A 25,000-nucleotide genomic window follows, 5' to 3' on the forward strand; every position below is an offset into this window, starting at 1 on the left:
TGTTTGGAAAAATAGTCGCTGGTCGTCCACCATGACGTGAAGTACTCAGAGCGTCCTAGTAAGAAAATGCAGTCAGTAATAGTTCGAGCATCGCATTGCATCCACCGGCTCCAGTCCAAGTCTCCATCAGGCAGAGGAAATCCAGGTCATTGGAAAGAAATGGCTCCTTCAGAACAAACTTTTTTTTAATAACGCTATCATTGTGGAAGTAGAAAGGATGCGTAACTCCTCTGATCGGCAAGCTCAGGGAAGCTCTCTCAGAAGTTGAAGATCCACACACGTTTGGATAACGTACGGACGGCAGCACAGCCGAAGCTCCACAGCGCACCGACAACCTCTAGCAAGCAGGAGTCCAGAGGGTCTCGAACACTCCACAGTGGAGTGCATCTGTGCGTTCAGGAACGAGCAGGGAATGAAGCATGTTTAAGCTCCCTTTTTAGCTTTGCCAGGTGGCCACCGCATTTGTGAGACATTGTGAGTATTCAAATTTAATTAACTAAAGAATCCAACCGCAAACAGTTTTAAATTAGGTCTAGAGGTAAACAGCTGAATGTACGAAGGTGAGTCTGGGTGCTTTAGCTCAAGTTTGTTTACTTTGTCAGCCAGCATTGGTAGCGCCAAGTCAGCATTAGCTTGTGGTGCGATGTACACACCTGCGAATACGAAGGAGGAGAACTCGTGGTGAGTAGAATGGGTTACAGTTTAGAAATAGCGACTACAAGTTCGGGCTGCAGTGTGTGTTACGCTCCGTGACATCGAGGCACCATTTCCCGATGATATAGAAGCATATCCCGACACCTTTTGACTTGCCTGTTAGTTCCATGACGCGGTTCGCCCGGTGAAGACAGAAGCTGGGTAGGTTTAACGCGGCGTCTGGTATGTGATCATTTAGCCATGTTTCAGTGAATCACAGCGCGGCAGAGCGTGCAAAGGTTTGTTTGGTTCTTGTGAGGAGAAGTTTATCTTGTTTGGCACAGGACGTAGGTTAGCAAGATGAATCGACGGGAGCGGTGTTCCAAATTCATATAGTGCAGTCGCTCTGCAAGCAATTATCTCATAAAAAGTTTGTTGGTTTGTGTAAATTGGTGAAAAAAGTCGAAGAGTAGAATCACTAATGGTCAGCAGCCCTTCTCTTGTGTAAGCAAGCGGCAAAGGGTCGCCACAGAAACAATTACATTTAAATTCTGATGATTTATTCTTAATTATTTTTGGAGACCTGTCTAGTTGATCCTGGGTTTGCTTAAACTACAAGTTGATTAGATTGATTTGGAAGGTCTAAAGGTCGTTATTGCCTTAAATCTAGTATGCTGGATTAAATTCATGCAATGGCAGACTGGACTGTGACTTGAAATGCGCTATAAAAATAAAATTGTATTGTATTGTAAAATGTACAAGTCATAAGAAAATCAATGTATTATTATATTATATTATTATCATTATATATATTTAACATTTATTTATTCAGTTAAGGAAATTGCCACAAAGTGAATCACTGGGCAGCTGTGTGTCGCAGCCGGGGTGTGATCTCCGTGAGAATGGAACCTGTGGAGGAGAACACGCAGGATGAAGTCCTGGCCTTTCATCTAACGTGCGAGGAAGTGCCAATGTCTATGGTGGATATGGACAAGTGGGTTGTAAATATCAACATACTAGCATCAGAAGTGGAGTTTAGAATAGATACCGACGCTAAGTGCAATACATTGACCTTTGACAACTACCAATTACTGGAGCACACAGGGGAGCTTAAGCGCTACAACAGGACCCTACGCTCATATTCAAACCCTAAGCTAAGACCTGTTGCTTCAGTGGACCTGCTGCTTAAATACCAAGGCTGTCAAACACAGGCCAAGTTAAAAATCCGCAACATTTCTCAAGAGAACGTACTCAGTGGCGCTACAGCTGAAGCCCTGGGCCTAATTGTGTGGCATAACTCCCTGCAGGATGGTATGGGAGGAATCAAAGCGGGTGCTGCTGAGAGCACAATGCTGAAGCAGCATGCGCCGATGGGACTGGATGATTTTCCAGAACTGGCACACACTACAAGAACTTAACCTGGCAAGTACACAATTAAAATTGACGCAGATGCCGAGGGAGTTGTGCATCCTGTTCGCTGACAACCTGCTGCACTTAGGGAAAAGATATTGTCGATAAATTGGCTGAAATGGAAGAAGATGGCTACATATCAAAGGTAGACCAGCCCACGGAATGGGTTAGCTCCATGGTGGTTGTCACACACAAGGACAAAATAAGGATCTGTATTGACCCTAGTGACCTAAATAAAGTGATCAAGCGGGAACACTACCCAATGCTCACCATGGAGGAAGTTGTTTCAGGCATACCAGAGGCGAAGGTCCTTCATCATTTCTCACAACACTCCAATAGGAAGGTTCAGATGGCTGACACTCCCTTTTGGCGTTAAATTCGCGCCCAAAATATTCCAGCATATCATGCTGGAAGGCATCAATGGAGCTGCAGGCATCTTGGACGACATCCTGATAGCAGCTCCTACAGTGCAAGAACATGATGCGATTCTTCAAAGAGTGGTTGACAGAGCCACTAAATACGATCTCAAGCTAAATTTTGGCAAGTGTCACGTCCGTCATTCTGCAGTGCCATATGTGGGCCATCTGATAACTGCTTATGGTCTTATGCCAGACCCCACGAAGACAGAAGCAGTGATGCGCATGTCAGCTCCAACAGAAAAGGATGGCGTCCGCCGTTTTCTTGGGTTTGTGACGTACCTGTCAAAATTCATACCTAACTTGAGTGTGGAAGATGCCCCAATGCGGCAGCTCCTGAAGGGTTACATTTGCGTGGCAACCATCGCAACAGCAATCATTTGAGTGGCTCAAACAGTTGTGCACACACTCAAGTATTATGACCCAGCCAGGCCACTGGAGATATACTGCGACGCAAGCCTTCTCGTCGAGGTCGCAGACTGACTCAGAGACCCGTTATGCACCAATAGAGAAGGAGATGCTTTCTATTGTACACGCATGTGTCAAGTTTCACCACTACATTTTTGGGAAAAAATATAATGACCACAAACCTCTTGAGGACATTTATAAGAAACCGCTGCTGTCCACCCCATCCAGAGAATGCGTCTGCATCTGCAATGGTATGACATGACAGTCAGGTACATAAGAGGGAAGGACATTGAGCTGCCTGACACTTTGTCCAGGGCACAACTGAGTGACAGCACACCTGAGGCAAGTGGCCTTGACAGTGTCTCCATGCTCAGCTTTGTCTCCTTGAGTGAGCAGAAAAACAACAGAGTTGCAAGAACGCACAAAAGAGGAGTTAAGTTGTCTCCAGCAGACAATCCACAAGGGATGGCGTAGCAACAGAAGGGAGGCGGCCATTTCAGTGCAACCATACTGGGACTCAAGAAGCCGACTGGCCGTGTCGGACGGCAGAGTGTACTAGGGCTTCCGCATTGTGGTGCCACCCACGATGCGTGCGCACTAGGGCTGCACGATGTGTGGTTTGAACATCACGATTGCGATGTGCGCATGCGCGATTGTCACATCGTAGGACATGCAATGTTTGTGTCTTTTTTTTTTCTTAGAGTACGCAAAATTTGTTTAGCTTCATAGAAACAGCAAGCTACTGTATGCTCTACAAAGCCTCGATCACCCCTTCCCTCCTGCCAGTCACTGGCCACTCCCCCACCCTCTCCACTCTGTTGTTTATTGTCCTCACACCAAGCCGTTAGTCTCTGGATCTCCTCCCTGTAAGCTGTCTTGTCTCTTTTTGAGATCAGACCACCACAATTTGGTGGTGTTGTTTCCGTGGGCCAGGCAGCAGTCATAGGAGTAGAGAACGTACACGAGAGGGTTCAGTTCGCATCCTTGAGGGGTACCGGTTCTCAGCGTTCGGGTGGAGGATGTGTAGGAGCCGAGCATCACAGTCTGGGGTCTGTTGGTCAGAAAGTCCTTAATACAAGTGCGTGTGAGGGCGGGGAGGCAGAGAATGTCCAGTTTGGTCCTGAGGATGTCTGGGATGACCGTATTAAATGCTGAGCTGTAGTCCACAAAGAGAATCCTGGCATAGCTCTGCTGTTGCTCTAGGTGGCCCAACACAACATGAAGAGCAGTGTCGATGGCGTCCTCAGTGGATCTGTTAGCTAGGTATGCAAACTGGTAGGGATCCAGTGTAGGAAGAGGGCACAGAGAGAGAGAGAACCAGTCTCTCAAAGCACTTCATTATGACTGGTGTGAGAGCAACAGAACGGTAGTCATTCAAGTGGATTGTGGGTGAATTTTGGGGACAGGAATAATGGTGCAAGTTTTCAAGCAGGAGAGGATGACTGCTTGAGCCAGGGAGCGGTTGAAGAGCCTGCAAAAAACATAGCTGGTGGGCACATGCTCCGAGGACTTTGCCTGGTATTCCTTTGGGTTCAGTAGCTTTCCTGGTGTTTACTGCCAGGAACGCAAGCCTCACATCGTTTTCCTCTAAAGTGAGTGAGCGGGTGTTGAGGCATGAAGTGCAGCGGTTGGGGTGAGTCAAAGTGAGCAAAAAATCAGTGTAGCTTCTCCGCCAGCGACGCACTCAGGTATACCGGTGTTATGCTACCTCCTCTGTAGTTGGTGATGCACTGTAGACCTTGCCACACCTTCCGTGGACTGTAGCTGGCAAGGTAGGACTCTAGCCTCTTGTTGTAGTCCAGTTTGACTTGCTTAATGCCTTTTTTCAGGTAAGCACGGGCCACACAGTACAGAGCTCTGTCGCCTGACCTGAAGGCAGTGTCATGGGCCTTGAGGGGTGAGCAAACCTGGCTGGTTATCCAGGGTTTTGTGTTTGGGAAAGTCCGAATGGTCTTGTTCAGGGACACAGTTTCCATGCAGAACTTGATGCAGTCCAGTACACACTGTGTAAACATCAAGGTCCTGATGATCAATTTTGAATCAGTTAATGTATAACATTAGCAGAAAACATTCAGAAAAAGCAAACGTATGCGAATAGAAACAGTATATATGTATATACACATTCCATCCCACAACATATGTGCAAGGAGACACTCCTAATAACTGTCCGTAATCCAGAGGGAAGTCTGTCCATGGTAGAGAGGGGAAATAAATAAACATCCTTCAATGATAAAAACAAAATACTGCAATGATAAAAATACTGATATGATAAAAGTTCTGCAATGGTAAAAATACTGCAATTTTAAACAAAATACAGCATTGGTTAATATAAAAAAAACATTGAATAAAAGTACAGTAGTAGTGTGTATTGCATCCTAGGACTGCACAATTGCATTAATGCCCACCCGTTTGAAGAGTTGACCCAATGTTCTTCTTGAACAATCTAACAGCAATCGACAGGAACGAGCGGCGAAATCTCTCCTTTAAACAACGAGGGTGTAACAGTCTATCACTGAAGGAGCTGTGGAGTTCTGTTAGAATGTAATTGAGGGGGTTGGGCTGGGTTGTCCAACATTGATGACAGTTTCACCATCATCCTCCTTCCCCCCACTGAGTCCACAAAGTCCTGGGAGCAGCTCAGGACAGAGATTGCCTTCCTCACCAGTTTATCCAGCCCCTTTTTGTCCTGGACCGAGATGCCGCCTGCCCAGGAGACCACTCCATATAAAATGCGCGATGCAACCACCAAGTCATAGAAGTTCCTGAGGAGTGTCCCCTGAAAGCCATAGGACCTCAGCCTCCTGAGTAGGAAGAGTCTGCTCTGACCCTTCCTTTAGAGAGCATCTGGGTTGTCGCTCCAGTCCAGTTTATTGTTCAGATGAACACCCAGGTACTTGTAAGTTGGGACCCTGCAAAGCTTCAGGCTCAGGTTGAACATGTGCTGGACGATTCCACACAGCTGGTCTGCGCAGGATTTGAGGAGCTTGGGGCTCATCCTATCTGGACCCGCTGCCTTCCTTGCCTTTATCTTCCTCAGATGGTTCTTCACCTGAGATGTGGTGAGGAACAAGACTGGGGAGGAGGAAGTGGTGATTGTCTGATGTGGCTGGGAACTGAAAACTGTGGGGGGAGGGAGTGAGAGGGAGTCATTCGCAGCAGGAGGGGTTGGTGGGGGCTGCAGCAGGGGAGACTGAGTGGGGACTGGCATTGGCCTGACACAAAAGCCATCTTTTTCTCCTTCAGGAGAGCTTTAATGACCGGTGTGACCCAGAGTTTATTGTTGGAGAAACATCTTACTGTCCTGGTGGGTATGGTGTTCTCCATGCAGAAATTAACATTTTCCGGACTATAAACCGTTAATTATTTCCTAGATTTTGAACCATGCGGCTATACAACGGTGCAGCTTTTCTGTGGATTTTTCTTTCACTGGTAGGGGCGCTCTAGTTCTACACGAAATATATATATATTTTTTTTCTTGGGTATGTTCTGTTTTTACTAGCAAAGTAGTTGCCGTGTTAAAAGGTACTGTCTAACAATCTGTCTCTGTACTTTTATGGGCATTCACAGTACAAAATCGTTCTGTCCATGCAATAAACAAAAAAAAAATTTAACATAGAAAACTGTGGCTTATACCCTGGTGTGGCTTGCATATTGTTTTCTTGTTTGTTTGTTTTTCCCCAAAAAGAGTTGCTGCAGCTTATATACATGTGCGCCTTATAGTCTGGAAAATATGGTAGTCTGTAATAGTGTCCGATTGACCATTAATGCACTCCCCGTGGGCTTCGCTGAATACTTCCCACACAGTTGTGTTGAAACAGTCCTTTAAGGCCTCCTTGGCTTCTCCAGACCATCTCTGAAGTGTGCATGTCACAGCCGGCTGCCTGCGGACCAGAAGTTTGTACACAGGCAGGAGAGCCACCAAGTTGTGATCTGCTTTGCCCAGCAGGGAGAGGGACAGTGACGTGTACGACTCTCGGGTGTTGGCATAGAAAAGGTCCAATATTTTTATGTCTGTGGTGTGGCAGTGTGGCAGGTGACATATTGTGTGAATGAAGGCAGAGAGGAAGAAGGAGAGGCATGATTGAAGTCACCAGAGATGAGGAGCAGGGCGTTTGGGTGCTATGTCTGTAGCCTGCTCACAGCTGCAGTCAGTGTGTCACAGACTCACGCACTGTTAGCAGAGGGAGGCACGTACATCGTTACCGCGATCACATGACTGAACTCCCGCGGAATGTAGTACGAACGCATGCTAACAGCTAGCAGCTCAATGTCCCGACTGAAGAGCTGCTCCTTAATAGTGGTGTGGCCAGGGTTGCACCATCTATAATTCACAAACACAGCCAGCCCTCCTCCTTTCCTCTTACCACTCTCCCGTGTCCTGTCCGCATGTAAGATTTGGAAGCCGTCCAATTCCACGACGGCATTCGGCGTTAGTTCTGTTAGCCACGACTCCATGTACATCAGCAAGCTAGCCTCCCGGAAGTTCCTCTTGTGCCGGGTTAGCGCCGTTAGCTTGTCCATCTTACTGGGAAGGGATCTAACATTCCCCATAATTATGGACGGGAGAACGGGGTGGTATTGTCTCCTCCTTGCCTGGCGTTTAGCCCCCGCACGACATCCCCGTCTCTTCCTCCTCAGCTCCTGGGGGATATAGGGTCTCACTCCGGGAGCTGTTAGCACGGAATACACGATCGATCCGTAGCTCCGAGTTACGTCTCCAGATATGGTCGTGCAAAAAAGAGCCACCACCAGCAGCAAAACAACTGCAAGTTAGATAGTCCATTGCGGCGATGAACAAGGTAAAGGTAAAACGCCACAAAAAAGGCTCAACGGTGAAACAGGTTGCCACTCGCGCAGCGCCGGAAACCGGGAAAAAAGATAAGTGAAAGAACTGAAAAAGCTACAGATTGGTTTGCATTCCTGTAATCTGATTTAGGAATTTTTAACAGAATTCTTTTAAGTTGTTTTCGTGAAAGCTGAAATGACTCAAAGTCAAATGTAGGTAAACGAACAAAGACACATTCTAGGAAAACAAAAGCATAAAGACATGAAGACATTTGCCAAATGTGTTCCAATTTTATCTTAAATAAGAAAAATTAAATATAACCAAAAATAAACAGTTACATGTATGCGTGTGTGTGTGGGGGGGGGGGGGGTGCGTGCGGGTCTGCGTGTGTGGGTGTGAGAGTGTGTATGTGTGCCGCATTTTTGGTGTTCATTGCCATACCTGCATGGTTGTAAAACACTTACGTGAAGCAGAAGAATAGTGTGGTTGAGCCAACCAGGAAGAAAGTGGCTGCTGACACAGGGACATAGCGTGAGGGTCGCAGTGGTCTTGAAAGGGGCAGGGGAGAAGAGGCTGGACCCTGCCCTTCACTCTTATTACTGCCAACAAGCATACTTTCCTATCTGTACAGTGATGTTTTGGTTCTCAGCTGCAATGCTGCAGGAGTTGTCATTCAGTTAAATGTTCATACTGGTGTACCAAGTGGATTCGTGATTTTAGAATTGAAATTATGGTTCATAGAATAATCATCCACATTTCCATAGAGAGAAACATTGCACATAAAAATAAACCAAAGAGATGAGAGGAATAACATACTTCTGTGTCTATTGGAAGTCACCTTCAAGAAGTAACAAAAATCCTGGTACCAATATAAAAAAAAGTTGAGTTGTTTCAACAATAAAATCCACAGATGATGTCCAAACAGGGCTTGTTAAAATGTTGAGAAATGTGCAATTATAGTGTTACCCAGAAAACATTAATATCACATATTAAGCATAAATCAATGAAATAAGAATTTGAGTTTGAATGCTCAAAAGATGTTTTTGTTTAATATAGTAATTTAACATGTTCTGGTTGATGTTTTGGATTTATCAAAATAAGGGAGTTGAGTAATGCAGTTCTGCTGACAGAAGAAAACCTGCCTTTGTAAGAAACATTTCAAACCGTCTTCAACATTAGCCTTCAAGTGTTCCTCGTCAATTGCTCTTGCTTAAAAAAAACTCTAGCAAAACTTGAAAATGGCTTGTTTTTTGGATCTTACAACTACTAAACAGAGATCTGAATTCAGCGCACCTGCAGTTTCTGAAAAAAAGTGCAATAAGGAACTTGCTTTCAGTCCAACATTAATATTAGGCACAACAGTCTGCATATGTACCTGACCTACAATCTGCTCCAGAGATTGGATTGACAAAAAAGATCTGATGGCGGTGAACTTCAGAAAATAGTTTAGGTTGAATCCATTCATATCCATGTCAATTAAATTTTCATGAGAAAAATTTCATTGAACTAAAAAATATGAATCCAAATAATTTGCAGATGCATAAGGCAAGACCAGTAAAAGGTCATATCACCAGCTTTAAAAAAGATTGATACATCTGACCACAATGTCTCCACTGATTGAGTTTTTCTTCCTACAATCAGCAACAATCAAAATGTGCTTGTGAGGTTGATATTTGGAGTCGAAACAGAGTGAAAAATGTAATTAAAAAATCCATCAAACCATCAAAAATCTTCCAGTCTGGGGATTGATCAGGATACTGCACCTAAAGAAACACAAAATGAGAAAGGTTTTTTTATTGAGTAAAACAATTTAAGGCAAAGGGTGGGGGCAAGGGACTCAGAGATCACGGGAGCGGGCGCCGCCTCGCAGGTGACAGGTCCAACCGCACATTGACATCCATATGAGCAGGCCTGAGGCACTCTATCATGATCCGCTTTGTTTTACCTCCAATGTTCACCACTAAGCTCTTAGTATGGATAGATCGATTCGATCAACTGGCATCAGATTGTTTTTATCTGAACCAGCACGATCCAATCCAAAGAATATTACCGCATGTGTTTATGAACACTTCAGAAAACCAATGTCCGTAAATACAGTTTGGCGCTACATCCTTAAGTGCAACTTAAAACTCTATGATGCAAAGGAAAAGCCATTTATCAACAACACCCACCCAGAAACGCAGCCGGCTCCTCTGCGCCCGAGCTCATCTAAGTGGAGAACCTGGGACTTCCGGCGGCGCCATGTTTAAGTGAGACGCAAATGTTCGAGCTCTGCTGACTAACCCATCCCATTAAACGACTTTAGAATAATACTCGGCAAAAACATGCCCAACAACACCACAAAAACTGACACTAGCGAGAGACTTTCAAGATACCAATTTAGGGCTAAAGACGGGGAGGAGAAATCGGCGGAAAAGTTTGAGGCTAACAAGCCTGCGAAGCCTGCGGCGGCTAGCGCTAGCAAAAGCGCTATATATGCGACGAAGAACATGGAGGAGATGTTACAGACTATCGTCCAGTCAAATCGAGACATATGGGAGGACATTTCGCTGATGAGGATGGATGTGAAGGAGTTCAAAGGCCAAACGAACGAATAATTCACGCGACTGGAAACTTCAATAGAAGCCGTGAGTGCACAACTAACGCAGCTGGAAAAGAGGGTTATGGAAGCTGAGGCGCGCATAACCACCACTGAAAAGACCACCGATGCCCATGGAAAAGCCATCGGATTTCTGTTGCGCCTCAAAGCTGAACTTTTGGAAAGATGCGAGGACCTTCAAAACCGAACAAGGAGGCAAAACTTGAGACTGTACCAGGTCCCCGAGGGAAGCGAGGGGAGAGATATCGTGGCTTTTGTTAAAAAGCTGCTACCGAAGGTGCTGACAGAACTCTCGCTAACTGAGATGGACATTAAAATTGACCGGGCACATAGGGCCCCGATGCCGAAACCTAAGGAAAGTGATCCTCGTCGCTTGATCGTGATACATTTCGCGGACTACAACGTAAAGGAACAGATCCTACAACATGCATGGAAACGGCGTACAGTAAAGCTGGACGAGAGACAGATCTATTTTGACGACGACTATTTCCCGGAGCTGCAGAGGAAACGCGCCCAGGTCAGATACGTCGTGAAACGGCTAAAGGAGAAAAATATCAAGGCAAGGTGCTTGTACCCGGCGCGGCTGAGAATGACGGTGGATTCGGAGGAGAAAACCTTCCAGGACGTGATGGACGCTGCACCGGTGCTTAGGAGATTTGATATCCAGATCCGGATCGATGGACGGGATAAAGTGGAGCGGGAGCTGGCTAAACACAGATGGGAGAATCGGGATTCCAGTCGCGGTGGCCGTAAAGTTAGTAATTTCACAGAGGAGGACTGCAGGTTTTTCTTTCCTTAATCGATCTGGACATATCATGAAAAAAGTAAGTGCTTTTGTCGCTGAATTGTAACAAAACATATTTTAGTTAGCACTGCTACAGTTAAACTTTCTCATAAACATCCTGCTGATGGGTGTTGTTGGACTATATGTGTGTGCGTGTATGTATGTACATGGGTAGGTGCATATGTAAGTATGTGTGGTTAAATGCGTCTATGTGTGTTTGTGTACATGTATGTAGGTGGTTAGGTAGACATGTGTGTGCACATGTACACATTTGTGGATATGTGGATGAATATGTACGTACATATTTATGTGTGTAAGTGTAAGTAGGGGTGTGCGTGTATGTATATAGCTGGGTTTAAGTAAGTGTACATGTGCATCTATGTTTGTAAGCATGTATGTATGGGTGCACATATGCATTTACATCTGTGTGTATGGGTGTGGGTGTGTGTGTTGGTGTGTGTGTGTGCGCGTGTATACATGTAGGTATGCAAAATTACTATTTTTTGGTTTTCATATTCATGCCGAGTTTGGATTGTAACAACAGAATGTTCTTGGGTCGTTTTGGGTTGTGGCGTCAGCTGTAATTGACTATGAGTGGTTCACACTCAGCCAACGTCGGGCTGCAGTGGTCTGCCAAACAGATGCAGACTGCTTTACACTGTGACATTAACCCGGAGGGAATCCGGCACCCCCCGACCGTTTTCACCCGGGGACTGGTCTTTATTCAAGACAGACCAGTTGAGGACTTGGAAGCCAGTTTGATATGTTTGATACCTAATGTTTTATTTTGAAAAGTGTTCTTTTTTTCTGTTTTGTTTTATGATATTTCCTTGACAGTAAAGACTGACAACTCTTCTCTATGGAGGGTTTGATTGTGGTTAGCTACAATATTAAGGGTCTGGGGAGTCCGGTTAAAAGAAAGAAAATACTTAATCAACTTAAAACATTGAAATGCTCAATTGCAATGCTACAAGAAACTCATTTAAACGAAGCGGAACATTTGAAATTAAGGAGGGATTGGGTGGAACAAACAGCGCATCTCACGAAGGAGGGAGAAAACATGGAGTTGCTATTTCAATCAGGATGAATGTTTTCTTTAACTGTGAGAAGGTATTTAAGGACAGGAAAGGCAGGTACATTATGGTTGTAGGTATAGTTGGGCAGAACAGGTTCACCTCCTGAACATATACGCACCAAATGAGGACTGTCCAATTTTCTTTAAGAATATGGCGGCCAAACTGGCGGATGAAGGGGAAGGAATAATAGTGGTAGGGGGTGATTATAATTGTGTATTGAACTCAAAGGTTGACCAACTGCCTGCTGTGAAAGGACCCCGAACTAGAAAATCTGTCACAGCTCTGGGAATGATGAATGGACTTGGCTTGATTGATGCGTGGCGATATCACCACCCCAGAGACAGAGACTTCACATATAGGTCCCAGGTACATGGGAGTCATGCTCAACTTGATATATTCCTGGTTTCAAAGACGGAAGTACATAAAATGATAGAATGTGAAATAGAACCGATGACTCTGTCGGATCATAGCCCGGTCGTGTTGAAAATAAAGTTAGATCAAGAAAGACAATTTCGATACTGGAGACTTAATGTCTCAATATTAAACAGTCCTCAAATCCAACAAGATCTACGTGCGAGGCTGAATGAATATTTGGACTTAAATGATAATGGAGAGGTGTCTCCATCTATTTTATGGGATGGTGCCAACGCGGTTACGAGGGGACACATCATTCAAATCACGTCAAGATTAAAAAGACTGAGAGAGGCGAAACGACTTGCATTGGAGGCGGGAATTAGGAGGCTGGGAAGGGAACACAAAACGTCGGGAAGCCGTGACTCATTAGGATTGTTAAATCAGGAAAGGGAAAAGCTGGATGAACTTCTTACATACAGGGCAGAGGGAATGCTCCGATTTGGGAAAAGAAATTACTATGAGAATCAGAATCAGAAATCCCTTTATTGTCATTGTACTCAAGTGTGCAACGAGATTAGAGAGCTCCCCTCTCCAGTGCAATACAACAATAATTCAGATAAATATATAAATTAGATAAATAAGAGAATAGTTAGTGCAATGGAAACGAAGGGGAATAGAGCAAGTAGACTATTGGCTTTTCAGTTAAGGAAAGCCCAATCAAATCGGGTGGTACCTATAATTTAACATCCCGTTACACAGAGAACTACCACTCAACCGAAAGAAATTGCAGAAGCATTTGTTGATTATTACAAAGTAGTAATGGGAAAAAAAGGGCAAAATAACAAAAATTCTAGATTTGACTCAATTAAATAAACTGTGACAGGATGAGGCCGAGATGATGTGCTCCCCCATAACGGAACAGGAAATAATAGATCGCATTAGTAAGTTAAAGAACAATGCTTCCCCAGGGGTCGACGGGTACCCGGCTGAGTATTATAAAGTTTTTGCGAGGGAGCTGGCCCCAATCCTATGCCGGGTGTATAACTATGCTTTAGATGTCAGGGATCCCCCAAAAACCTAGTCCGAGGCAATCATAACTGTGATACACAAAGAAGGAAAGGACGCTTCTCAGTGCATGGGTTATCGGCCTATAAGCCTGCTGTGTCAGGACTTAAAAATCCTGACTTCTATTTTGGCAGACAGAATACAAAAAGACACACAGAAATTAATCAACTCAGACCAGACAGGGTTTATTACCGGTTGACGTAGTACTGACAATGTTAGACGGGCCCTGCAACCGGCCTCGGCCAGAAGGACCCCATCATTATTTCTCAGCCTGGATGCCGAAAAAACATTTGACAGGCTGGATTGGACATTTCTGGACCAAACAATCCATATGGGCTTGAATGAAACGCTTTTAAGTTGGATCCAGGTGTTTTATATGAATCCCCGGTCGAGAGTTAGGGTTAACGGACATTGTTCCGATTTCCTTAAGATGAGTAGGGGTACAAGACAGGGAGACGCACTTGCGCCTATACTATTTGCTCTTAGTATTTGTCAGGTTCACCAATTTGACATATAGTGTTCATAAGCTAAAAGAAGAGAGGCACTCAGCTCAAGTGGAGACAGAAAGGTTAACAAAGTTTATTTGGCAACTTCATCTCCCCTCCGTTCCCTGATGTTTTTCTCACATTCCCTTTTATAGGGTCGGGGAATCAGATTACATTCAAAGGTGGTACAGTTCGTCTACTCAAAGCTGGTTCAGTCCGGTTTAACATGGGCACGCCGTCGTGGGTCGCAGCAGACTTTGACGTCAACTTCTTCTATCAGGATTCAGCACGATGCTGTTTGCGTCATCCTCACTTCTGAAGAAGCACCGCCGCCCTGCCAATTGCAGGCACCTCCCTGCAAGCGGTGTCCTCCTGTATCTCCACTCAAACTGCAAACACTCAAGCATAGTCCACTCCACTAATTTGCAACGTGTCATGCGCACCAGACATTGAAATAAAGCTGCGTCACGGCAAATGTATAATAACCTCTTAATATTATTCTAACATACTAGGGGTTAGGGTTAACGGACATTGTTCCGATTTCTTTAAGATGAGTAGGGGGACAAGACAGGGAGATGCACTTTCGCCTATACTATTTGCTCTTAGTATTGAACCCCTCGCTGAATTGATCAGAAGAAATCCACTTATACAAGGAATACATCATGAGGGCGGACACCGACACCAACTAGCGCTGTATGCCGACGACATACTACTATTTGTTGAAAATCCAGCCCATTGCAAAATCTTTAGGATTATGGTCAAGTGTCTGGATATAAAATCAATCCTAATAAATCAGAAGTGATGATGGTGTCTGGGACATGGCCTAGCCAGCTCGATGATATAGTGACCTTCCACAGAAATAATCAGGGCTTCAAGTATTTGGGTCGCACGCTCACCCCCAACTTTCACGATTATATAAAGCAAACTATAACAAATTATTTGAGACATTTGATCAGAACACTACATTACGTGATATTGAGGTTCACATAGTTTGATCTCCGCGTTTCACTTTTCTGCCAGTGACTGTCATTTCTGGTGTACAAAATTGTAAAAATGCTTCTCTTGTTTATTTCTACAATTGTCTTATTTTATTTGGTTGTGCTGTCAAGGATTGTTATACACTGTTCATAAAAATAAAGTTAAAAAAAATAAATAAATAAGTGGAAAACGTGTCCTGTGTTCTAACAAATCCACTTCAAATTGTTTGGGAAATTGTGGATGTTGTGTCCTCCAGGCCAAAGAGGAAAAGAAGCATCCGGACTGTTATGGACGCAAAGGTCAAACGCTATGATGGTATGGGGCTTTGTTAGTGCCAATGGCAGGGGTAACTTGGGCATTGGTGAAGGAGAAACATGTGCTGCCATCTATACAATTTCTGTTTCATGGATGCCCCCGCTTATTTCAGCAAGACATTGACAAACCACATTCTATTTGTGTTAGAAGGCAAGGGAAGCAAAGGCAGTTATAGTTTTATCCCATATTTCATACACAAAGCAACTCAATGTGCTTCACACATGCAAAGACAACACCTACTAGAATTTACAAACAACAGTAAACTACATTCAAAATCAAAGCAGAGAAAACTAAAGTAGCTTGCAACAATTACTAGAATGTACGTTGACAACATTTAAACATATTAACAGTAAACTTAAAAAAAAAACAAAAAAAACATTGAAAGTCAAGTAAATAAATTGTCCTCAGGAAATTCAACCTGGACAGCAAGCTGCTGTTGGCCTACTACCACTCGTCCATCAAAATCCTGCAGACTGACTGTGTCTCCACCTGGTATGGCAGCTGCACTGAGGTAGACAGAGTGAGGCTCCAGAGGACAGTCAAAACAGCGCAGAGGATTATTGGCTGCCCTCTCCCCTCCCGGTTGCACAGCTACACCACCCGGTGCCTCAGCAGAGTTCACAAGATCATCAAGGACCATACTCACCCGAGCTCACACCTCTTCGACCTGTTGCCCACTAGCAGGCGCTACAGGTGCATCTAAGCACTAACAGACTGAAAAACAGTTTCTTCCCGAGAGCCATCTGTATGCTGAACTCACGCACACAATTACCCTTACCGTGCATCCATCCATCCATCCATCATCTATACCGCTTCTCCTAACTAGGGTCGCGGGGGGCGCTGGAGCCTATCCCAGCTATCTTCGGGCAGTAGGCAGGGGACACCCTGAACTGGTTGCCAGCCAATTGCAGGGCACACAGAGACGAACAACCATCCGCACTCGCACTCATACCTCGGGGCAATTTAGAATGTCCAACCAACCTGCCATGCATGTTTTTGGAATGTGGGAGGAAACCGGAGTACCCGGAGGAAACCCACGCAGGCACGGGGAGAACATGCAAACTCTACACAGGATGGCCGGAGCCGGGATCGAACCCACGACCGGTGCTGTCTCTCACTGTGAGGCCATCGTGCTTACCAGTCATCCACCGTGCCGATGAACTGCAACATAATGTGTTTATTTATTTAATTTTATTCATTTTTTATCTTGATTATTTAATATTTAATTAATTAAACTGATATATTCATTAAATTATTTGTCATATTGCACTGGAGAGGGGAGCTCTCCAATCTCGTTGTACAGTGAGTACAATGACAATAAAGGGCATTCTGATTCTGATTGCCTTTGTTTTTGTAGATTAGGGCACTACAAACCACACACAGCTGCATCATATACAGATATGCTGTAGTTTTGAATAGGTTGGTGCTACAAGACGAGTTCAAAGGGACAGTTGATTGATGTTAACATTTGAACTTGTAAAATAGCTTTGCATGCATTAGTGGGCGATATGACGATATTAGATTGTTAAGGGTTTTAATCTGTTGGTGATCTCATAAAGCCGAAAGATCGTTATAGAGCAGATTCTATGCGGTTCTATGGCAGCTCAGAGTTGCTGACGCGTACCCGTCCAACTAATCACAGCATGCACAGTGCAGCCTACGTGACATTCGCTTCTCCCTGTTTGTTTGTGTGGCGGGTAGCCATGGCGGGAAGTCACCACGAAACAGAGATGATCCCAAAAAAAAAAAACTCAGCAGCCACAGCGTGGATTTGGTTTGGCTTTTCCCAGCAGGACCAGACGCAAACCATAGTTATTTGCATAGTTTGCAGAGACTCCATTCGGCTGTCAGGTGGCAACATGGCAAACATGTTTACGTAATCGCTTGTGGAGAGTGCACCCAAAACACGACGAGGACAGTCAAACCAAACAGGTCATTAACAAGGGCACGCCATATGAAAAAAAAAACAAGCAAGTCTAAAGACATCAAAGACATGATTCCTATAAAAACAAGGGCTTTGAAGACTGTTCAAAGTACTAGACCCGCACTATGAGCAGTAATTTTATGGTGACGTTATGTTAGCTTTTATGTTTACGTTCACTACACATTTAATTCATTAAAATACAACTTTATGTAGTAAATTTAAATAAAAACCTGTTCAAAAAGCTTAGTTGGCTTCAAATTTTTATTTTCTATTTTAGGGTTTCATGTACATTTTAGATATGTTGAAAATGGTCAAAAATATGCAGACGAGTCTAGAAAAACTAAAAAAAAGAACCACCTCAACTTATGTATACACTTCAGCATTTAGTTGAATTATTTGTTGGCATGTTCTCCCCGTGCCTGTGTGGGTTTTCTTCAGGTACTCCGGTTTCCTCCCACTTTCCAAAGACATGCATAGTAGGTTGATTGAATACTCTAAATTGTCCCCAAGTATGAGTGTGAGTGCGGATGGTTGTCTGTCTCTGTGTACCCTGCGATTGGCTGGCAACCAGTTCAGGGTGTAAATTGCCAACTGCCCGAAGACAGCTGGGATAGGCTCCAACACCCCCTTGTGAGGAGAAGCGGCTAGAAGATGGATGTATGGATGTATCCATGGACCAGACAGGTTTTGTGAAGGACAGGCGTGCATTTTTTGGTATTCGTCGTTTTGTACAATCCTTGTCAATCTGACTCCGAATGCCTTCTCTCCATGGATGCTGAGAAAGCATTCAATAGAGTGTAATGGAGTTATTTGATTGAAACTTTGCTTAGCTTTGGCTCTGGTAATACTTTTATTTCATGGGTTAAGTTACTGTATGCATGTCCTTCAGCTGTGGTACTAACCAATAACCACTACTCTGAACTATTTAGGTTGTATTGGTCCACACACCAGGGCTGCCCTCTCAACCCTCCTCTTTTTGTGTTAGCCATCGAACCTCTTGCCATTGCCATAAGGAAGAACCATTCTATTACATCCATGGTATTAGAAGATATGGCATTGAACGGGGGTCGGCAACCCGCGGCTCCAGAGCCGCATGCAGCTCTTTGGCGCTACCCTAAGTGGCTCCCTGGAGCTTTTCCATAAATGTTTTAACATGGAAAAATATAAGGGAGGGAAATATTTTTTGTTTTAATATGGTTTCTGTAGGAGGACAAAGAGGACATAAACATTCTTAACATTTTCCAATGCTGTAAAAAATGTGTAGAATAAATATGAAATTTCAACATTTCTGTCAACAAAGATTTGCGTCATAGCCTGCGGCATACGTTTCTATCAGCAGGGCAGGATGCCAGGTAGGTGCCTGTTGTAAACAAACCGGCGGCTGTGTGATGGGCCATGGATTCCAAAGGGAAAAAGAGAAAAATAACTGAGCAGAACAGATGATTCAACGATTCTTGGACTGAATCATTTGCATTCATTGTACCTGATTGGGAGTGAAAGAAAACGTTACTTCTGGAGAAATTAGAGGAGCGCAAAAATAGATTTCAAAAGTGGATTGCATCTCCAAACTCCATTACTGCTGCAGGTTTTGTTCACAACCCGGGAAAATAAAACACAGAAAACCGTTCACAGAAGGTGAGGATATGAAGAAGTCATTCATCAACATATCAGAAGACCTATTTGCAGACTAATACAAAAAAATTAAAAACATGCCTCTCTCCGGCTAATATAACTACTATAGATACATACAGCATCTGTTGCCTTCATTATAAGGCTTATACAATACAATACAACTTTATTTATATAGCGCATTTCACAACATATAAGGCTTTTAATTTTTTGCGCCTCCAGGCAGATTTGTTTTTTGTTTTTTTGGTCCAATATGGCTCAACATTTTGGGTTGCCGACCCCTGGCATAGAACATAAAATATCTCTTTATGCCCGCAATCAACTGTTGCATTAGCCAGAGCTGGAACAACTATACCTCAATTTCAGGACCTTTTTTTTAAGATGTGGGGAAATCTCGGGTTATAAACTGAACTTGCATAAGAGTGAGATATTACCTTTGAATATGATTACAGTGGTACAAAATATGTCAGTGCCTTTTAAGATATCCAAGTTTAGCTATAGGACTTGTTGTTATAATCCCCCAAAAAAATCAGCACTTTCCTGGTGTTTAGCATAGTTTGTCTTATCTTGGTATTAGAGTGACAAGGTATTATTGTGATCTTTTCCAGTGTAATTTCACTGACCTACGACTGAAAGTGCAACAAGATATGTCTAGATGGTCACTCCTTTCACTGTCGCTGGTTGGAAGGGCATTGTAAAAATGTTGGTGTTACCCATATACTTATATTTATTTCAGGCCATTCCTGTTTTAATCCCGATGCTTATTTTAAGAAGCTGGTTTCTTTAATTACATCTTTCATCTGGAATGGGGAAAGACCGCATCTGCGTACAGAACACCTGCAGAGACTGAAAAAGGATGGCGGTCTAGCACTTCCTAATTCTCGTTATTATTGGGCTGCTGATCTTTGTTGTTTGTCCTTTTGGGTGCATGATGGAGCTAATAAGGCCAGACCAAAATGGGTGGACTTAGAGAGGAATTCTTTTGGTTCTTTATCCTCGCCAGCTATAATTGTTGCACCCGACCCTTTATCTCAGAATGTGCCACGCCACAACCCTATTGTTTATATCTCTGTTAGACTCTACCTACAATTCAGAAAGTATTTTGATCTTCAACACATTAGTTTGTCGAGTCCAATAGCGGCGAATAATGTTTTCCCCCTTCAATGCATAATTCTACTTTTAATATCAGGCATAAGTGGGGGCTAAAAATGTTTGAAGACCTCTTTATTGAGGACAAATTTGCTTCTTTTCAATAGCTGTCTGATAAATATAACTTACCGGCCAAGAACTTTTTTCGATATTTGCGGTGAGGCTTTTTTTTTTTCAGGCTCCATCACAGGGTTCCTAGACAAACACCCGAATAAGATCAATGATGACTTGCTATCTTTCAATCCAACAAATAAAAAGATATGTATGAGGTTAAGTTTGATTTTTTTTTTACTTGGGTTTCCCTACTATGTGTAATTTTAAAGAAGCTTGGGAGCGGGATCTTCAAATCACTATCGGTGAGACAGAATGGTCTGAAATGCTGAGAAGAATCCATTCTTCCTCATTGAGTGCGAGACACTCGCTTATCCAGTTCAAGGTGGTGCACAGAGTACATTGTGGTGTCTGGTTTGGAGCTTTTAGAGTACACAGAGCTTTTAAATTAGAATTAGAATTTGAATTAGAAATCCCTTTATTGTCATTGTACTCAAGTGTGCAACGAGATTAGAGAGCTCCCCTCTCCAGTGCAATACAAGAATAATACAGACAAATATATAAATTAGATAAATAAGAGAGTGCACACATTACATTGTATATACCAGCTGCAAGGACCGATCAAAAAAACTCCCACAAGCAGCATACACGCAAGTTGTGTGCAGCGTTAGGTCCATATGCCCTAATTCAGGGACCAGTGAAGACTCTTTCAAACACTACACACGTAAATTGAGTCTAAAAGATACCAAAGTATGCAGCTTCGGAAGCACACAATTTTTAACAGAGGTCAATGGCTGCTTAGCCTCTTTTGAAATCCCATAACAGACACGTACGGATTTTTTTTACAGAGGTCAACGGCAGGTTAGACTCTTTGTAAAGAGCACCCAACAGGCGTGTGTCGGATCCAAGTGAGGAACGACATGAGAATCATTTATGTGACTGCAAGTGCAACTACAACTATTATGCCTGGGGATATAGTCACAATGGATTGTGCAAATGACTGTTTGGTTAAAAGGGCTGTTTAATTACCACGTCTTGCGTGACACCAATATAAATAAGGTTCCAAGATGGCGGCGCGCATAGACGCAGCGGCTAACAGCTCTCCCTCCCAGTGCTCCTTATTACTTTTTATTAGTGTTTGCTTGCTCTTATTGGCACCAACTGAGGCACAACATCGATATACCCACCAGGACATCGTGGACATTGGATATCGATGCGAAATAACCGTCACAGAGGAATTTTGCTATGATCGCAAAATTCCGGACGAACTGGCGAGGCTGCCCGGCTCACCGTGGCTTGTCATCGGGACCGGGAGGCGGCGCAGGCGACGCAGAGGGAGGAAGCAGAAGCGGGGCTGCAGGTCCGGTGTCTTGCAACGGCTGCGACGGCAGCCCCATAGGCAACCACTGCCGAGTCTGTACCTCACCAACGCCAGATCCGTGGTCCACAAAATCGACGACCTGGGATTACAAATCCTGGGAAACCGCTATGTGCGAGACAGCAGTGTGATCGTCGTCACGGAATCCTGGCTGCACGCAGATGTCCCCGACGCTAGCATCCAGCTGGCCGGGCGCTCGCTACATCGCGCGGATCGGACGAGGGACCCCGGTAAGAGAAGGGGCGGGGGGCTCTGTGTTTACGTGCATGAGAACTGGTGCGGCGATAGCACGATCGTCGAGAAGCACTCTTCCCCCGACATCGAGTACATGTCTGTTAAATGCCGGCCTTATTTTCTCCCGAGGGAGCTAACGGTCGTGATTGTCACAGCTGTTTACATCCCTCCCGACGCTAGCACTAGCACGGTGCTCTCGCTACTCGCGTGCGTCATCAATAAACATCAGCGGGCCCACCCTGATGGCGTTCACGTAGTAGCGGGAGACTTTAATAAGGCCAATTTAAACCAGCATGTCAAGTGCCCAACGAGGGGAGACAACACTCTCGACCATGTGTACTCGAACATCAAGCACGCATACAGGGCCCTCCCACTCGCCCCCCTCGGCCAGTCAGACCACCTGTCCTTGCAGCTCGCACCTGCATACACCCCTCTCAGGCGCAGATTCAGGCCCACCACAAAGACTGTGAAAATCTGGCGTGACGACGTCATGAGTGAATTACAGGACTGCTTTCAAGACACAAACTGGGACCTCTTTGATCATCAGGACCTTGATGTCTACACACATTGTGTACTGGACTACATCAAGTTCTGCATGGAAACTGTGTCCCTACACAGGACTATACGGACCTTCCCAAATGCGAAGCCCTGGATGTCCAGCAGGGTTCGCTCTCTCCTCAAGGCCCGTGACGCTGCCTTCAGGTCAGGCGACAAAGCCCAGTACAGGGTGGCTCGTGCTCAAGCTAGCCAAGGCAACCTACAAGGGGAGGCTGGAGGCCCACCTTGCCAGTAACAGACCACGGGAGGTGTGGCAGGGTCTACGGAGCATCACCAACTTCCGTGGCAGCAGCACGACCTCTGCAGACCCGAGTGCATCGCTGGCAGAGGAGCTTAACTGCTTCTTCGCTCGCTTTGACTCGCCCCAACCGTCACACCCCCGCACTTCATGTTCCAACTCCCCCCCACTCACCGTAGAGGAACACGATGTGAGGCGCGCGCTCCTGGCTGTTAACCCCAGGAAAGCTACTGGACCCGACGGAATACCAGGCAAGGTCCTCAAAACATGTGCCCACCAACTGTCACATGTTTTCTGCAGGATCTTCAACCGCTCCCTGGCTCAAGCAGTCATCCCCTCCTGCTTGAAAACTTCCACCATTATTCCTGTCCCCAAAAAGTCACCAGCCGTCCACCTGAATGACTACCGTCCTGTTGCTCTCACACCAGTCATCATGAAGTGCTTCGAGAGGCTGGTTCTCCAGCACATCAGGGACTGCCTTCCTCCCACTCTGGACCCCTACCAGTTTGCATACCGGGCTAACAGATCCACAGAGGACGCCATCGACACTGCTCTGCATGTTGTGCTGGGCCACCTGGAACAACAGCAGAGCTATGCAAGGATGCTCTTTGTGGACTACAGCTCGGCATTCAACACGATCATCCCAGACATCCTCGTCGCCAAACTGGACATTCTCGGCCTCCCTGCCCTCACACGCATCTGGATTAAGGACTTTCTGACCAACAGACCCCAGACTGTGTTGCTCGGCCCCTACACGTCCTCCACCCGCATGCTGAGCACCGGTTCCCCTCAAGGATGCGTGCTGAGCCCTCTCCTGTACGCCCTCTACACCTACGACTGCAGCCCGGCCCACGGCAACAACACCATCGTCAAGTTTGCTGACAACACGACAGTGGTCGGTCTGATCTCGGAAGGTGACGAGACAGCCTACAGAGAGGAGGTAAAGAGACTGACAGCTTGGTGCAAGGACAACAGACTGCACCTTAACACTGCAAAAACAAAGGAGATTGTCGTCGACTTCAGGAGGAACAAGACGGTGCCGCCCCCCCTCTGCATCGAAGGCGTGTGTGTGGAGAGGGTCCACACGTTCAAGTTCCTGGGAGTACAGATCTCCGACGACCTTTCTTGGACTCACAACACCACAGCAGTGGTAAAGAAGGTCCACCAGCGTCTGCACTTCCTGAGAGTCCTCAGGAAATTCAACCTGGATAGGAAGCTGCTGCTAGCCTTTTACCACTCGTCCATCGAGAGCCTGTTGACGTACTGTGTCTCCACCTGGTACAGCGGCTGCACTGAGGCGGACAGAGTGAGGCTCCAGAGGACAGTCAAAACAGCGCAAAGGATTATTGGCTGCCCTCTCCCCTCACTGTCGGACATCTACACCGCCCGGTGTCTCAGAAGGGCTCTCAACATCGTCAAAGACAATACCCACCCAAACTCACACCTGTTCGACCTGTTGCCCTCTGGCAGGCGCTACAGATGCATCAAATCGAGGACCAATAGACTGAGAAACAGTTTCTTTCCGAGAGCCATCTCCATTCTGAACTCTCACACACACACGAGAACACCCTTACCTTGCAGAACAGCATCGTGATGTGTTTTTATATACCCTATTCAGTACTAAATTCCATTGCACTCTCTTATTTATTTATGTAATTTATATATTTGTCTGTATTATTGTTGTATTGCACTGGAGAGGGGAGCCCTCTAATCTCGTTGCACACTTGAGTACAATGACAATAAAGGGATTTCTAATTCTAATTCTAATTCTAAGTAGATAAAAAAATGAAATTAAGACTCACTGGGACGGCCTTGGGAGAATCGCGCTCGCTGCTGTGGACAGGCGTGAATTTCTTCGCTTCTTTTTTCCTTCGTGTCGGCCCTTTGACCCCCCTACCTCTTTTGCTGACTCAGGGAGACTGCTCACCTCTCTGCGCAGTGCGAGTCCAAAACTGGCACGCATCAAACCTCATATTGACCCTACCTTTGACAGATTTAAATTTACTGAGGCCACTTTAATACATATGTATTGGCTTTGCTCCAAGATTCAACATTATTGGAGTAATATTTGTGATGCTCTTTCTATTCTACTTGGTGTTAAAATAACCTTAAATCCACTGTGGCTTTTTGAGGTTATGGCTGAAAGGTTGGGGTTATCCAACGGGGGTCGAAGAGTTATCGCCTTGTCAACTCTGTTGGCGCAGTGCTTAATTCTTTTGAAGTGGAAGGATGCATCTCCTCCAACAGTATCACATTGGATAAGATATGTATTATTTCACCTAAAAATGTGTGACGGGGGGCTCTGAACGGAAGTTTCATCGGGTGAGGAGGGCCTTTTATGACATTCTATTATCTACCATCAACAAATGACTGAATGTTGTATAACTTGAAACATCATTGTTTTTAAAATTTGAATCATTGTAACACAAAACTCACCCAAATACAGAAGTGTATCATGGTAGGTGCTTGACTGTATTTTCAGTATAAGCAGAAAATAAACACTTTATCCCTTAAATTATTTTTTTAAACC

General features: G+C 44.9%; 1 protein-coding gene across 7 annotated transcripts in view; it reads right to left on the minus strand.

Moving 5' to 3' along the window:
• Positions 1 to 25,000, minus strand: part of LOC148331475 (palmitoyltransferase ZDHHC5-A-like) — a 97,408-nt gene that overhangs the window by 68,967 nt on the left and 3,441 nt on the right. For 2 of the 7 annotated variants that reach the window (XM_088301834.1, XM_088301835.1), the window contains exon 2: positions 8,118 to 9,416. In XM_088301834.1, the coding sequence (XP_088157960.1) occupies positions 8,118 to 8,266 (149 nt within the window). In that variant the 5' untranslated portion in view covers positions 8,267 to 9,416. Of the gene's footprint in view, positions 1 to 3,049; positions 3,111 to 3,204; positions 8,019 to 8,117; positions 9,417 to 25,000 lie in introns of those variants that run through there. The other 5 variants (XM_088301837.1, XM_088301836.1, XM_088301838.1 and 2 more) reach the window with 5 other exon arrangements.

Source organism: Idiotropiscis lumnitzeri, chromosome 8 (genome assembly GCF_059441095.1).
Source record: "Idiotropiscis lumnitzeri isolate Australia: NSW breed Sydney's pygmy pipehorse chromosome 8, RoL_Ilum_1.0, whole genome shotgun sequence".
Classification (NCBI taxonomy): Eukaryota; Metazoa; Chordata; class Actinopteri; order Syngnathiformes; family Syngnathidae; genus Idiotropiscis; species Idiotropiscis lumnitzeri.